The sequence below is a fragment of the Chionomys nivalis genome, chromosome 1 (assembly GCF_950005125.1).
Source record: "Chionomys nivalis chromosome 1, mChiNiv1.1, whole genome shotgun sequence".
Classification (NCBI taxonomy): Eukaryota; Metazoa; Chordata; class Mammalia; order Rodentia; family Cricetidae; genus Chionomys; species Chionomys nivalis.
Window position 1 is genome coordinate 179669130 of NC_080086.1, and position 14040 is coordinate 179683169.

The window sequence follows — 14040 nt, forward strand, 5'->3', positions numbered from 1 at the left end:
GAATAATTTACTAGCTTTCTTATACCTGTATTGGCATACCCATATAACCCATACCTACGGTTTGCTGTCTTTGCAGAATGGATACCTAAAATATGGATGTTCATACTACATTTTGGCTGGTATTCCCAGATGATGGGATGAATCTGTAGCAGCTGACTCCCATAGTGTTTAAATCTAGTGACTCCATACTTATTGACCTCTGAAATAATAGATTAAAGGTTTTGATCCTTTTGTTTTTTGTTTTAACTTCACTCATTCTTATACGGTCATTTCTCTCTCTCGTCCTTCCTTTTGTTCTCGTGCTCTATGTCTATATCAGGAATCAAAGAAAGTATATCAATAGGTTGTACATTATCAGAATTTCTTGATCCCCAAGGTTCATTGATTTTCTAAGCCTTTCAGTAAAAGGAGTATAAATGACTTCTTGAGTGACTCATGACTGGTTTTAAGACTGGCCGGAATTAATCCAATGGAAAAATTTAATGTGTAACCTCTATTATCCTATATGTACTAGCATTCTGAGACATTTTGTTTCTTGAGAATTAAAATATGGAAGCTAGAGAGATGACTCAGTAGTGAAAGGCAGTGGCTGTACGTCTAGAGGATCTGAGTTCAACTCTTAGCACCCACATGTTGGTTTACACCGTCTATAACTCCAGACCCAGAAAATCCATGCCTTCTACTGGCCTCCTGCGGCACTAAACAGGCAAGACATATAGGCAAGATATCCATACACATGAAGAATAAATGCAACAAAATATTTTTTAAAATATTTAAAGAATGAAAATATGAAATTAATGGCAGGTAGAGCCTTGAGGCCCAGGCATGTTTAAGAACATGTTTGAGAGGCCGTGGGCCTCAGTAGCACCTCCCTGTTGTGGAGTGTTTCCATTTTGGTGGAATGTAGGAAGCTCATGCCTGTCTCCTGTATCTCTTTGCAGTTCCTCCCCACAGAGGGGTCATGACTGCTGTTTCATTCCTTTGTGCTGCACAGACACAGGTCTGGAGCAGGGACATGAAAGGGGAGAGGCAGAACTCATTTGCATAAGCTCTTTCAACACCCAGTTCCTTGTGCAACTTTTGACTGGGGCTGGGAGGCCCTTCTGCAAGGGTGTCTGTTGGGTCTCACCCTACAAATCACTTGGTCTGAGTACTGAAACCATTGCATTGGCCCTGAGGCGTGTTCATGGTCCAGGGCATTAACTATTTAAAGTAAATCTCGACTACCAACGAGTCAGCTTGTTTGACTGAACATCACTCTTTTGCTTCAAATTTGTTTTTTTTTAATTGTCTCATTTCCTATACCAACATCAAACATTCCAACTCTCCTGCAGTGTAAATTCACCCACTATGTCCAAACGCCTGTTCTCTTTGTCCTCTGGGGACCAAAGCTTTGGGAGTCAGCAAGGTTTTAAATGAACCAGACATCTACTACATACCAGAAATTTCAGTGATTAAGTGCATGTGGTTAATTTGAGACTAATGTCAACACACACACACACACACACACACCGGGGGGGGTGAGGAGGAGGAGAGAGAAAAAGAAAGAAAATAACTTGGAAGCTCCAACATTATTCTTCATTACTTACACAAGGAGATGATGACCACTCTAGCTATTAGAGCCCTTGAGGGTGTGGAGATCATTCCCTTGTATTCCAAAGCAAGCCTGAGTTATGTTTTGTTCTGTGTGGAAACTTTGAGACATGTTTTCCGAAGGAAGAAAAATGGCTTTCAAATACATCGAACTTAGGGAACCATTCAGCTGGCAGCTGTGAAGCTGGTCTAATGTTTATCCTGACATGAGTACTTTTAGTCTGTGCATTATGCGCTCTGTTCCTGGAAGCCTTGATCATCAGGATAGGGTTAGTCTTTACAAGTCGCATTTTCTGTGAAGTGGCCATTGGGGACAATCTGCTGTCAGATAAATGCTTCCAAAGAAAGACTTACTGTTTAAATAGAGGTGCCTACATATGCCAGGAAGCCCAAGCTTCTGCTAATTTAATAAAGGAGCCTTCTAGTAATCTTTAGAGAAGAAAGCAAAAGCAGGAGTCTTTCAGGTTTATTTTAAATACATCTTTTTTTGTATTTATTTAAAGACATCTTGTTGGTGAGGAAGCAGTAATAAAGCTATAGGGAGCAGTGTCGTTTCATTATAGCTTTTATGGCCTATTAATTTGTTACCTCTATTCCCTTTTGTTGATGAAATTTTAATTTTTCCCTTGCTTGAACATGTTGTAAGAATTGTATACGCTGCTGCTCCTGGGCTGACAAAAAGTCTCCTTTTAGGGAGAACAATTGGCAGCGCATTTTATTTCTAGAGCACATTTAAAATAACTTATGAATGAGAGTTGCCAGACATGAAATGCTGTATTAATTAAATCTCTTTTGAGTCCCCTTGTTTCTCTGGCTAAACCAACCCTTTAGAAAAATACAGGGCCACCTTCATTACAGAGGAGAAGACAAAAAGAACCCTTCACATTCCTCTGCCTGAATACGGATAAGGACTCAATTCAGCCGCCGTAATAACCCCATTAGCTGCTTAACTCAACAGCACACATGGGAAAATTTTCCAACCGCAACGTAAAAAGTGTTGACTGGATGGATCGTTGTCACAGCTTTGTCCTTTTAATGCTCAAAACGATCATTTTAAGTAAATTTGATATGCCGTAACTAGTAGATTTATAACCGTCATGACTTACAGCAAAGAATTCACGTCTGTATCCACTAATGCATTTTGTCTTTTCAAATCTAGCAACAGTACCATTCAAAAATAGATGATTTGATTGACAACACTGTGAAAGAAATCATTGCACTGCTAGTTTCAAAGGTAATGTATCATTTTTTCTCCTTTGCAAATGAAATTAAGAAATAATCATCAAATGAGAATTTTTGATATCTCTTATGTTTATAGATATCTAAGTGTGAAATGGTAAATGTGACTGGGGTATAACTTAGTGCCAGAGTGCCTACCTGGCATGTACAAGGCCCCGGATTCAATCACTAGCAATACAAAATAAGTAAATGCATGCATGACTACACATGCATAGACACAAACACAAACACACGAAGCAAAGTTATTTCAGTTTTGAGAAAAACTCCAAACAAGAAAATGAACACTGTGTCAACACAGTGGGGATTGATTTGTTTGATTGCTTATGTGAAGAATTTTGTCATTTCTTGGAGTGTTTTCCTGTGAAAAACAATTCTTCTTTCCAAGAATTATTTATTATATCACATTCATGCTTGCTGTTTTCCTTTCAGAGCAAATCTGAGTATCCTCAGTTTATGAATTTAGCCTGTTTGATGAAGATCTCCCTAGGGCTGGAGATCTAGCCTTAAGCACAGACAAAGCTGGCAGGATCGTATCAGAACTTAACCCCCAAAATTTTCTGCTTGGTGCTTCAAATGCCTTCAATAAATACAACAGTATTTCATTGTATGCATGAAAATCAGCAATAAATGGTTTGCCATTTAGCAATTGTGTGACTTAGATGCCACTAAGACATAACAGATGGCCACGAATATAATTTGCAAAGATTGGGCATGTTCAGAGAGGCATGGCCACAATCATAGGTATCATTTGGAATCAAAGCTTACTAGGGAAGTGATGCTGACAGCACCAAGAACTTAAAGAGGTTGAGATGTCATTGGCTAATGGGTTCAAGGTCCCAGCCACAGGAGATAGATAAGAATCTTACACTAAGAGCAATTATGTTTGTGATTCTTGAATCATCTAATCCAAAACACCTAGAAGTGATGAGCTTATAATGATCTCATCGGGAAGAAGAGATGATGATGGGAAAATTAAGTATCCTGTGTTGAAGCACACAGTGTGTAAATGTACCAAAACATTATATACTCTGTAAAGATGCACAATTATTAATTGGCTTTAAAATGCTGGAGAAAGAAAATGGATATTCTCTAAGTGCAACTTTGACATGAGCAGGTGCATCTAGCCCTTCAAGGCTTTATCTCAAAGACGTTCAGAAGAGGTTTCATAAAACAACTGAAAAAATATATCCACTGCAGAGAAAAACCAGCACCAGCTTTATAAGTAAAGGATATGTTGTTTAGCTAACAATATAAAAATATTAATCTTCTCTGGGCATGGTGGTGCATGCCTTTAGTCCCAGCACTCAGCAGGCAGAGGCAGGCAGATCTCTGTGAGTTCAAGGCCACCCTGGTAAGTTCCAGGACAGCCACAGCTGTTATACAGAGAAACCCTGCCTTGAAAAACACAAAACACAATCAATCTTCATTAATAATTTAAGGAGTGCACATACCAGCTTTTCCAATAAGTGAACTTAGATGATTTTAAGTCAACACTGTTGAAAAGCATGAACTGAGCCAGTCAAGTTTCATGTGTACAGGATCTAAATTGTTACAGCCTGTCTGAGAGGTATTTCAAAAATATAAAATGTGTTAATGTCTCTTTTCCTTTTTGCATATTTCAGAGTACTCAGAGATGTATAAATTATATCTATATAGATTTTGACTTTTGTTGTGTCTAATATCTGTATTAATCTGTGATTTGGGGAATCTTAATGATAAAGTATGTTTTAAAATATAGTAGCAAGTGGATAGAAGATGAGTTCTTGAAAGGGTGACATATGATCTGGGTTCGCACCCCGAGGCTCACAGAGGTTGTGCTGGGTAGTGAGATTATAGTTGGTGTCATTTTTCCTCTTTGTGTGTATGTTCCAAATTGTCTGGTAAAAGGTCTTGGGATAGGAAATAACCATGAAGAAAAATGGTTCGAGAATACTGCTGTCTGTACCCACTACTTTTCTTGATGCTCTGATCATATCCATGAGGGAAGAAGGGTCTCCCTGAACTGACAGTTTCAGAAACTACAGTTTATCATGTTTTGGGACAGAGATAGGGCTAGTCTCATTGTGTCTGCAATCAGAAAATAGAGCAAGAATTCCTTGAATTTCCTTCACTCGTTCATGCTGTTCTTTTTCTCTCCTCTGACTGGATAGTAGTTTCAGATGACTTGGGCAGTTTTGCTATTGTTGCTGTTTAATGTTTCTTTCTGCCCTTTATTAGCTGTTAAAACTCTCTGTTAAAGTTGATTTTTTCAATTCAGGCTTTATGGACTTCTATCATAGAGATTCTTGTTATTATTTGTCTCCTCATTAAACTTATTGTTTATATGTTTTCCTGATTCCGCCAGCTCCTGTGTTCTCATATAGTGTAGTAAGCTGCTTTGTTAATAGGATACTTTATTAATTATCTCAGACTGTTATACATGAATGCACTGTATTTTGGTCATATTCACCTCAAATTCCTCCTCATATCTCCTCCCAGGCCCATTCCAGATCCACTCCTCATTCCTACAACCTTGTGTCCTTTTTTAATTTTAATAATCCACCAAGTCCAATTTGTGCTACCTATATATTTATGGGTGTGAGGCCATGCAACAGAACACAGTAGACCTACCAGGAGCCATAGCCTTAAAGAAAACTGACTCTCACTTCCCTAGATGCCATCAATTATCAACAGGTCCTCACCAAGGGGTGTGGGCTCATGTGCCCCTCCCACTCCAAGCTTGAACCCTGACTGAATTTAACTTGGTAGCTCTTGAGCAGACACCCACATCTTCTGTGAGCTCATCATTTAGTAGTCCCATTATATCTAGGGGATTTGTCTGCTGCAGCCCTCTCCAATCTCTGGCTCTTTATCCTCCTCTTCCGAAATAGTCCCATTTGTGGCTGAGTACTCTACAGTTATTTATTCAGTACACTTTGACTAGCATTGAACTTCTGCAATAGCTGACAATCACTGTCCAAAAATAAAAACCCAAACTGTCCATTGTGACTGAGAATCTGCACTAATCTATGGGCATAAGAATGTCAGTTTAGAGGGCAGGTTGACACTATGCCCATTTAACAAAACAATAGTAGTAGATTCACCCCCAGAGCCTATGAACTCCACAACCATGGATTCTTAGCTAGATTTACAGCATAAGCATGTATTTCCTCCTGTGGAACTAGTCTTAAATCTACTCTGAAAAAGTTGGGTACTCCCATACCATTTCTCCCGCTATCGAGCCCTTGGGCATCCCTTGCCACACTGGTTGCCGTTGTACTTCACAGGGTTCACAGCTGTGTCCCCTCCCTTTGGCCTGAATAGCACCTTCCAGTCTGAAAGCCAATCAGCAGCAGGGAGGAAGCTTCCTGGCCACTATCACCTTGGTGTCTTCATTTCCTCTGATCAAAGTGAGTGGTGTCTTCAGCAATGGGGTCTCAGTAAGCTTCTTTAGGGTGATTGCTTTGAATTCTGTATTAGACACTTTGTGCATTCCACTTATTTAGGCTGGATAAAGGTTTATTTTATTTCTTTGGTTGTATCATCCTTCTCCAATTTCATCATTCATGTGTTGGTGCCCATTCCTCCAAACAACCAATAGCTTTGTCCAATATTTACAAATTATCTTTAGAAAGAAACACCTTTCATAAGTCACCATGGGAAGAAATTTTGCTTAAGCCAACTGACATGGTCTCCAAGTGGGCCAGCTGCCAGGGTCTGAGGAGTGGATAAATGGTGGGTTTATTCATTAAGGAAAGAAAATATTTTTATGAAACGGTTCTTAGATGTCAACATGCCAGAAAATTACGTGTGAGCTGTTAAAATGCATTGTATAATACCTTAGTCTTCGTTCTCTCTAAATGAGACATCTGGGAAGAGGAGAAGGGTCTATATTTAATATAAGCATCCTTCCCTTTCTATTCCAAGAAATAGTTGGAGATGTACTAGGGTTTGTTCCACTTTAAATGTCTGATAGAATTAGGCTGTGAATTCATCCAGCCCAGTACTTGTCTTTGTTTAGCTTAGTTTTACTTCTACGACAGTTTCAACTCATCATTTATTGTTGATATGTCACACCTTTTTGCTTCAATTTGGAATTTGGCTATGTGTTGCATATTTTTCAATTTACTGCAGTTTAAGTTTTCAAATATTCTTAAATGAAGGACTGGAAAGATGGCTCAGCAGTAACAATACTGGCTGCTCTTCCAGACAGCTCAGGTTTGATTCCCAGTACCCACCTGGCGGCTCACAACTGTCTGTAACTCCAGTCTCAGGGATATGATGCCCTCTTCCAGCCTACTCAGGCACTAGGCACTCACGTGGGTACAGATACACATGTAGGCAAAACCCCTGTACACATACAATACATAATAAAATTTTTAAAATACACTCCTTAATGAACCTATTTGTGTATAGTCTCTCCCCCCTCTGTCTGTCTGTCTGTCTGTCTGTCTGTCTGTCTGTCTGTCTCTGTGGTGTGTGTGTCTCCATCTCTCACTCACTTGCTCTTCTGTTTATTTATCTGGGTCTTTTCTCTCTTTTATTGAGTTTGGCTAAGGGTTCATCAATTTTATTTTTTATAAGAACAACTCTCCATTTTACTCTTTTATGTCACTATTATTTGCGTCTCTGGTTTTTACTTATATCTGCTAATTATGGATGAACATAACCTTGCGCATTGTTAATTTATTATTTGTGTTTTTTAACATAGTCACTCAATGCCTTCCTGCATTGGTATATCTCACAGTTTCTCGTAGTTGGGTTTCCATTTTTGTGTTTTCCAGATTTTTTTTTAGTGTTTTTAAATATGTATGTCTGTGTGTGGGTATGCACACACACATGTAGGAGACCCCAGAGCCAGAAGCATCAGATGCCCCATGTTCTGGTGGTAGTAAACTACCTGACATGAGGGCTGGGATCTTTCTCTGTAGACCAGGATGATCTTGAACTCTGTAGAGGTCAGCCTGTCTCTGCCTCCCGTGTGCTGGGATCAAAGCATGCATCGTCACGACCAGGCTAATGCAGATGCTCTTAGGGCAGAATCTTGTATGCTTTAAGTACTATTTAAATGTTAATCCATGTTCTTATTGTTGCTCTTGTTTTTGACTACAAGCCCATATTTCCAGTGGCCTCCTGTCTACCTCCACAAGTCAGTTTTTGTGAGAATGTGAGCATCAACTTCAACCTCAATGCTGTTCCTGAGTCCATTGATTGATGTTAATTGTCTCCACATTGTAAAAGCGTCTTTATCCTAGGATCCTTGCCTTCTTAGAACCCTCTGAAGCTCCTCACAGGAGAGGGTACCAGAGCCTATTGAGTCGATCTCCTGAACACGCCCTTTTCTGCTCCACTCTATTCTCACTTCTACCCTCTTTTCAATCTTTGTTTAAACCCATACCTCAGAGATTGCCGCCATGCTTCCCTTCCACTAGGCAGGCCTCTGCGATGCAGTTGGGGTGCCTTAAAGAACACAAGGGAGGCCATGTCTTCAAGGTGCTCCCTGTGGTCAGTCATCTGTGCCTTATGGCTTTGCCAGTGTTTTCTCAGTTGTACCTTTCACTCGAGTTTTGTTAATGTCTCATGAGAAATGGTTGTTGTATTTGGTGACACAGTGCTTGAGAGGACATTTTCCTTACCTTAGCCTGCCCTAGTATCCTCACCTACCTACCCTAGTAATTCAGAGTAATGCCGCACAGAAGAGTAAGAATCCTCAGAGTAGTTTGGAAGAGGCTCACGCATACACCAGGTGTCACTTCCACGTCCTTTTCAGTCTCATCCCTTTTGTCCCTTAGACGCTCCTACTCACATCCCAGGCTCTAGTGTTTCCAGCATTCTACTGACTTCTCCGTTGCCTGTTTAAGCTCTGTACCTTTTCACAACCATCCCTGCTCAGAAGCTCTTTGTCCCTTTATTCTTGTAATCCCGCTGAAATAGTCTCCGATTTCCTTCCTAGAAGCCATCTAACCCCCCTAGCCAACTTCAGTTTGTTTACCCACACCTTTCCCCATCACTTACCGTGTGTCCACATGTGAGTCTCTCTGTCTCTTGCAGTCAAGAATCTCATTCTCTTTCTCTGTTAAACTCTATGCTATGTGGAGTGCTTCTTATGCAATGGTGTTTGTTGAGTGACTAGTAGTAAAAGAATATGGAAGTTACATCTGGAAAATACTAAACAAACCTGCTTCAGTGCCAATGCTCTGGGTCAGTTCCGTCTGTTACGTGGAGCACTGAATAAATCGCTTTTCAAGAGAGTACCTATTGTTTTAACAGATTTAAATGGAAAGGACAAGAAAAAAGGTATCGATTCTCATGATACTGAGGCATCCAAGATTTTCAAGATATAGCTGTGTGCCGGGCAGTGTGTTCAACACCAGGAATACAGTGGTAGCAAAACAGTCATGGTCCTGCTCTTTGGGGAGCTGTCTGAACCCTTGGAAGAAACGAGCTAACAAACATTCCATCCAGACGGGTGCGTGGTGTATCACAAACCATATGGCGCAGTGACTCATGTAGTTGGAGGACAGCACAGGTTTTCTCAAGCAGAGGCTGTGTTCTAAACAATGAAAGAGTCAACCAGAAAAAAAAAAAAAGGAGGGACATAGCGGTTAGGTGGAAGACGCTGCAGGCACCAGGGCCTGGTGTAAAATGAAGCTGAAAGAGGTGAGGAGAAGCTGATAGGATGTGCTAAGGAGTTTTGAGCCTTGATCCCAAGAGCAGTAGGAAGTCACTGAAAAGATGGGAGAGGTGCAAGGTGGGGTGAAGAATTAACCAGCTCTGTATTAGAAGATGCATCAGATGGCCTATAGCAAACAGACTTCACAGACGGTTTCTACTTTGACCTCTAGGAAACTAATCCCAAGCATTTAAGATGTATCATGAGCAGGATTTACCACGGTGCCGAGGCGGCAAACATTGAGGGCTACCCTTAGGTTTATGACATGATTCACAGAAAAGAATCAAGTGTCATCCAGTGATTCGGGTGCCCTGCAAAGAGAAACAGATTTGGAGAGAAAGGTCCTGATGACATGATAGGTCACAGTATGATTAAGTTTGAGATATCCAAGGGAGATGCCAGTAGAGCTCCTTAGATATGGAGTGGGGAGGGGAAGTGGATGGGCTGAAATTATCAATGTGATAATTTGAAATGATGCACCCTCAGTAGCTGTTACTCCCAGCCCTGAGGGGCTGTAACTGCAGCCCCCAGAGGAGAAGTGGAAAGCAGAAGGGAACTGAGAACATTTTTACCAAGGGGAAAAAATGGAAGATAGAAGACTAACTCTAAATCTAATGCTAAATGTTATAGCTATTGCCACCTTGTGTTAAAAATTAGTTAAGTCGCTCAAAATCTGGGATAATAAGAAAAACAACACATAACACTCACTGAAGTTAAGCTGTTCTGACTGAGAGAAAGGACGGGAGACCCATCTGTGTGGCTCCATCTCCCCAGGGTGGAACTGGTGCCCCCATAGTTCCCCCATTTATAAATGAGAAAAGAGACAACTGAGGTCATACTAGGAGAATCCTACTGGCCCCTAAACCTGTATCATTTCTACAGCTCCCTAGAGAACTCAAGAAGATCACAGAGGGAAAGAGTGGCAACACCACCCTCTAGTCTTCCATGTGTATGGTTTGTACAAGCCGGCCCAAAGGCCTGCTCATTGGATGTTAGTTCCACACAGGCATGCACACCACAAGACTGGTTTGGACAGGTAGCTGGAGGTGGCAAGGAGGCCATCTGTAAGTCAGGAAGATGAAAATGAAATCATTGCATGTAGTGGTGTGGATCCAAAAAAAAGAAAAAAGAAAAAAAAAAACTTGGGACATTGTTTCTTTGTCAAGAATTAGGAATACAAAAGTGAACACCTGTCAGGATGTATTCTCATCACTGAGGCACTGTTTGTCCGGGTATGAATTAAAAGAGCATCGCAAGAATGCTCAACTTCCTTGATCCTCAAATATTGTTGGAAAGGAAAAAAGGAGAACAGAATATTGTAAGGGAAATACTTTCTCACTGAGTATATAGATATAGATATGTAGATTCACAAATAATGTGTGGGGACACATGCTCTTTCTAAGAACATAGAATGCTTTATCCCAAATTCCCCTGAGGAATAAGGTGGACAGAGAGGAAATATCACTTAACTACCTTGATTTGATAATAATATCTTACCAACTCAGCATGGTAAAATTATTTTGATTAAGTTTGCTTCTTTGGATCAGTGCCATCTATGCAGAAGGTACCTGATTAAATCCAAGTAAGTGCTTCAAAGGTATGGCAAATGTGGTTAAGGGTTCTTCCCAGAGAGGTGGGAACTAAGGCAGGCCACTGCACTGGGGAGGACAAAGGAAGAAGAAACAATGAAGAAAAAAAGGGATTTGGTAATATCTGGGCTAGGTGTGGTGTTTTGGATACCGTCTTAGAGAGTCTTTGCAGGACAAGATACTTTACAAATAAACACAAGCACTACCCATCCTTCACATAGATGGCCATGATCTAGAAAGATGTTTCCAGGTGACAACAAAGCATCAAGGAACTGACTGGAGAAAGAACGGAGAAAGAGCCATCGTATTAGTGACAGTCTGTTGAGGGAAGAAAACCTGTCTTATAGACTCTGATTATCTGGTTGTGTGTGAAATTTTAATACTAGTTAGTCCAGATCTTAACAAAAGCATCTGCTGATCAATAGCCCGAGTCTCCCTTGTTTTTACTCAAAATAACATGCTTTTTTGGGGATCAGTCTTACTATGAACGACTGCCCTTTCTGTCAAAAAATTTAAACTTTGCAGTGGAAATGAAATGATGCAACTGACCCTTGTTTACTCCATGGTTGAAAAGGCAGTAGCCGTGTGAAGAGCCCAGAAACCTGTCGTCCCCACCACTTCTCAGAATTTGTGGTTTTTATATCCTGCTCTGAATATATGAATCATACAGCCTGTTGCAATGATTCTTCTATCCTCTTAAGATTCAGCAGGGTATTGAAAGCATCTCCTTGTGGCACTCCTTATGTTTTGCCCCACCAGTTGTTTCGGAGTGCCGTCATCTTGCGTTTCCTTGAGAGTATGTATCATGAGGCAAAGGCAGTAATTACCCAGACTCCAAGTGTTAAATGTTGCTCAAACAAACCCAGTGCATGACATCCACAATAAAGAACAGGGAAACAAAGAAATTGCAGTGTTTCATTCCAACCCAACACCCTCAGGAGAGCAGAAAGCAGAAGGCAAAGACGTAAGAATTTATCATCTCCCAGAGCTGTATGGAGAAAGTTCACAGGAAACAGTTAAAGATGCAGCAAGGAAGCTCAGCGTTTAGCTGGATTTCTTTGGATTCTTGCTGTTTTGTGCAATTAAAAGCCAAATGGAAAATGCGCCATCACTAATCTTGATTTTAATAAAGTCTGACTTGGAAGGTATCTTTTCCATCGCGAGGGCTGCAACAACAATTTTACAAAGGAAACCTTCCTGTAGGAACTGGGGCTCACTTGGTTGATCCCAGGAGTGCAATCTCTGTAAGCCTTTAGAGTCTCTCCTGTGTTTGTGCCTCCCTGGGGACCATTTGGGACAGGGAGGAACCCAAACAGAGGCTTCCTGCTATTGTTGAACTAGTAGCAAAGAACACTGTGTGTGGCATGACTGTGGTCTACACACAGGATTTACTGATATAGTCCAGCAGTGTCATATATCCAGAGACAGTAGGGCAAGTTACCAGGTGCCTCAGTAGAGAAACTCCTTCCCTCAGTTCCTATCCAAGAGGCTTCCTAAGCATCATTTCATCAGCTCCATGTCTGCCGTTCAAACCTTCATGGGGTTATCTACTTTTTTTTAAACTGTAAACCTTTTAGAATCATTCTTTCTCTCCTTAAGTTTTGGTTTATCGTGTGTCCAAATACATAAGCCACATCTGGCTCATGCCGTGCCCATTTATATTCATGTCTTCTTCTTCCACAACTTTGTATGTGTCTGAAAAAAGAGACCTAGATCTCTTCCATGCTTGTCTTTTCTGTCTTCATTGTTTAATGATAATTATAACAAAATAACATTCATCAAGCACTTCTTAGGTGCTTGGGCACTTTTTTTTTTTTACTGGATGATCTAAGTTTTCTGTTCGGTGGCATTATGGTGAAGAACTAGACCTCCTGTCTTCAAAGCCTTTCTCCCAAGCTACCCACCCAGTGTGCTCAAAGAAAGCAGAGTTCAAATGGTCTGACAGCCTCAACCCCACCCACCTATAAACACCTCCATAGATTGCTCTGACTCAGACCTACTGGCTGTGAGCCACACTCATTAGCAACTCCTTGTCACCCAACTGTCCTACATGTGTCTTAACATATTTAGATATTCTGAAATATTCTGACCATAATTTAATCACAGCAGAGATGCTCCTTCTTTCTATGTTTTTAGTATTGGCTGTTTTCAATCTTTTCCTATTCATGACCTCACCGTTCTCAGTGCCATCATAGCCAGGTGATCTAGTAACTTCATCTTCCCCATGAGGCAAGAGAAGCAAAAAGACCCGATCTATCCAGAGAGCAGCAGAGCTACAACCTGTCTCCTCATTCACCTGTAGGATTTCTGTCTCTACTGAATTCACCCGTATTAGCAGAGTGACTGAACATGGGATGTGTCTTTGATGCCTCAGGTTGTCAGGTAACCATAGTAGCTGTCTTCTCCTCCAGGCAAATAAGATCACCTGGCACACACTTGCTCTCAAGATGTGAGCTATAAGAGATGAGGCATTTTCCACAGAGGGCCATTAAGTCTGGAATTCCCTTCCCCTGGTCTGACAGAGCTCTGGAGAGTTGGTCTCCTGGGTCTTGACAAACCACATTAAGTTGAGCTAGGCAGCCAGTCGTGCTTGGTAAGAAAGCTTAGTGGGCAGGAAGACCGTCGTAAGTAGACTCTGAGTCCTGAGCAATTGTAATTTTGCGGTTTTCACTGCTTAGAACCCTGAAGATGGTTACCCAGTTGAATGTAAATCTCCTCGAGAAATACAACTTTGGTCTGCAGTTTACATGATTGTATTTCTATGTTCTTACATCATATCGCAAATGATGTGGTGAAGAAGCCTACAGGGAAGTTTTTGTTTCTTTTGCATAAACTATTTTGCAGTAATTGACCAGCCATAGAGAGCTGATCATCTCCTGTGCACTCAGAGTGAGTTCTGTGGCCACCGGAGACTAATAAGGCACATCCCTGGAACTATTATCACTTTGTTGAAGAAGCTGCTATGTG

At 41.0% G+C, this 14040-nt stretch overlaps 1 protein-coding gene across 8 annotated transcripts in view; it reads left to right on the forward strand.

Moving 5' to 3' along the window:
- The window catches only part of Cadps2 (calcium dependent secretion activator 2), a 529236-nt gene that overhangs the window by 475712 nt on the left and 39484 nt on the right, over positions 1-14040 (forward strand). For all 8 annotated transcript variants that reach the window (XM_057791365.1, XM_057791395.1, XM_057791386.1 and 5 more), the window contains one exon: positions 2753-2827. In XM_057791365.1, the coding sequence (XP_057647348.1) occupies positions 2753-2827 (75 nt within the window). The remainder of the gene's footprint in view (positions 1-2752; positions 2828-14040) is intronic.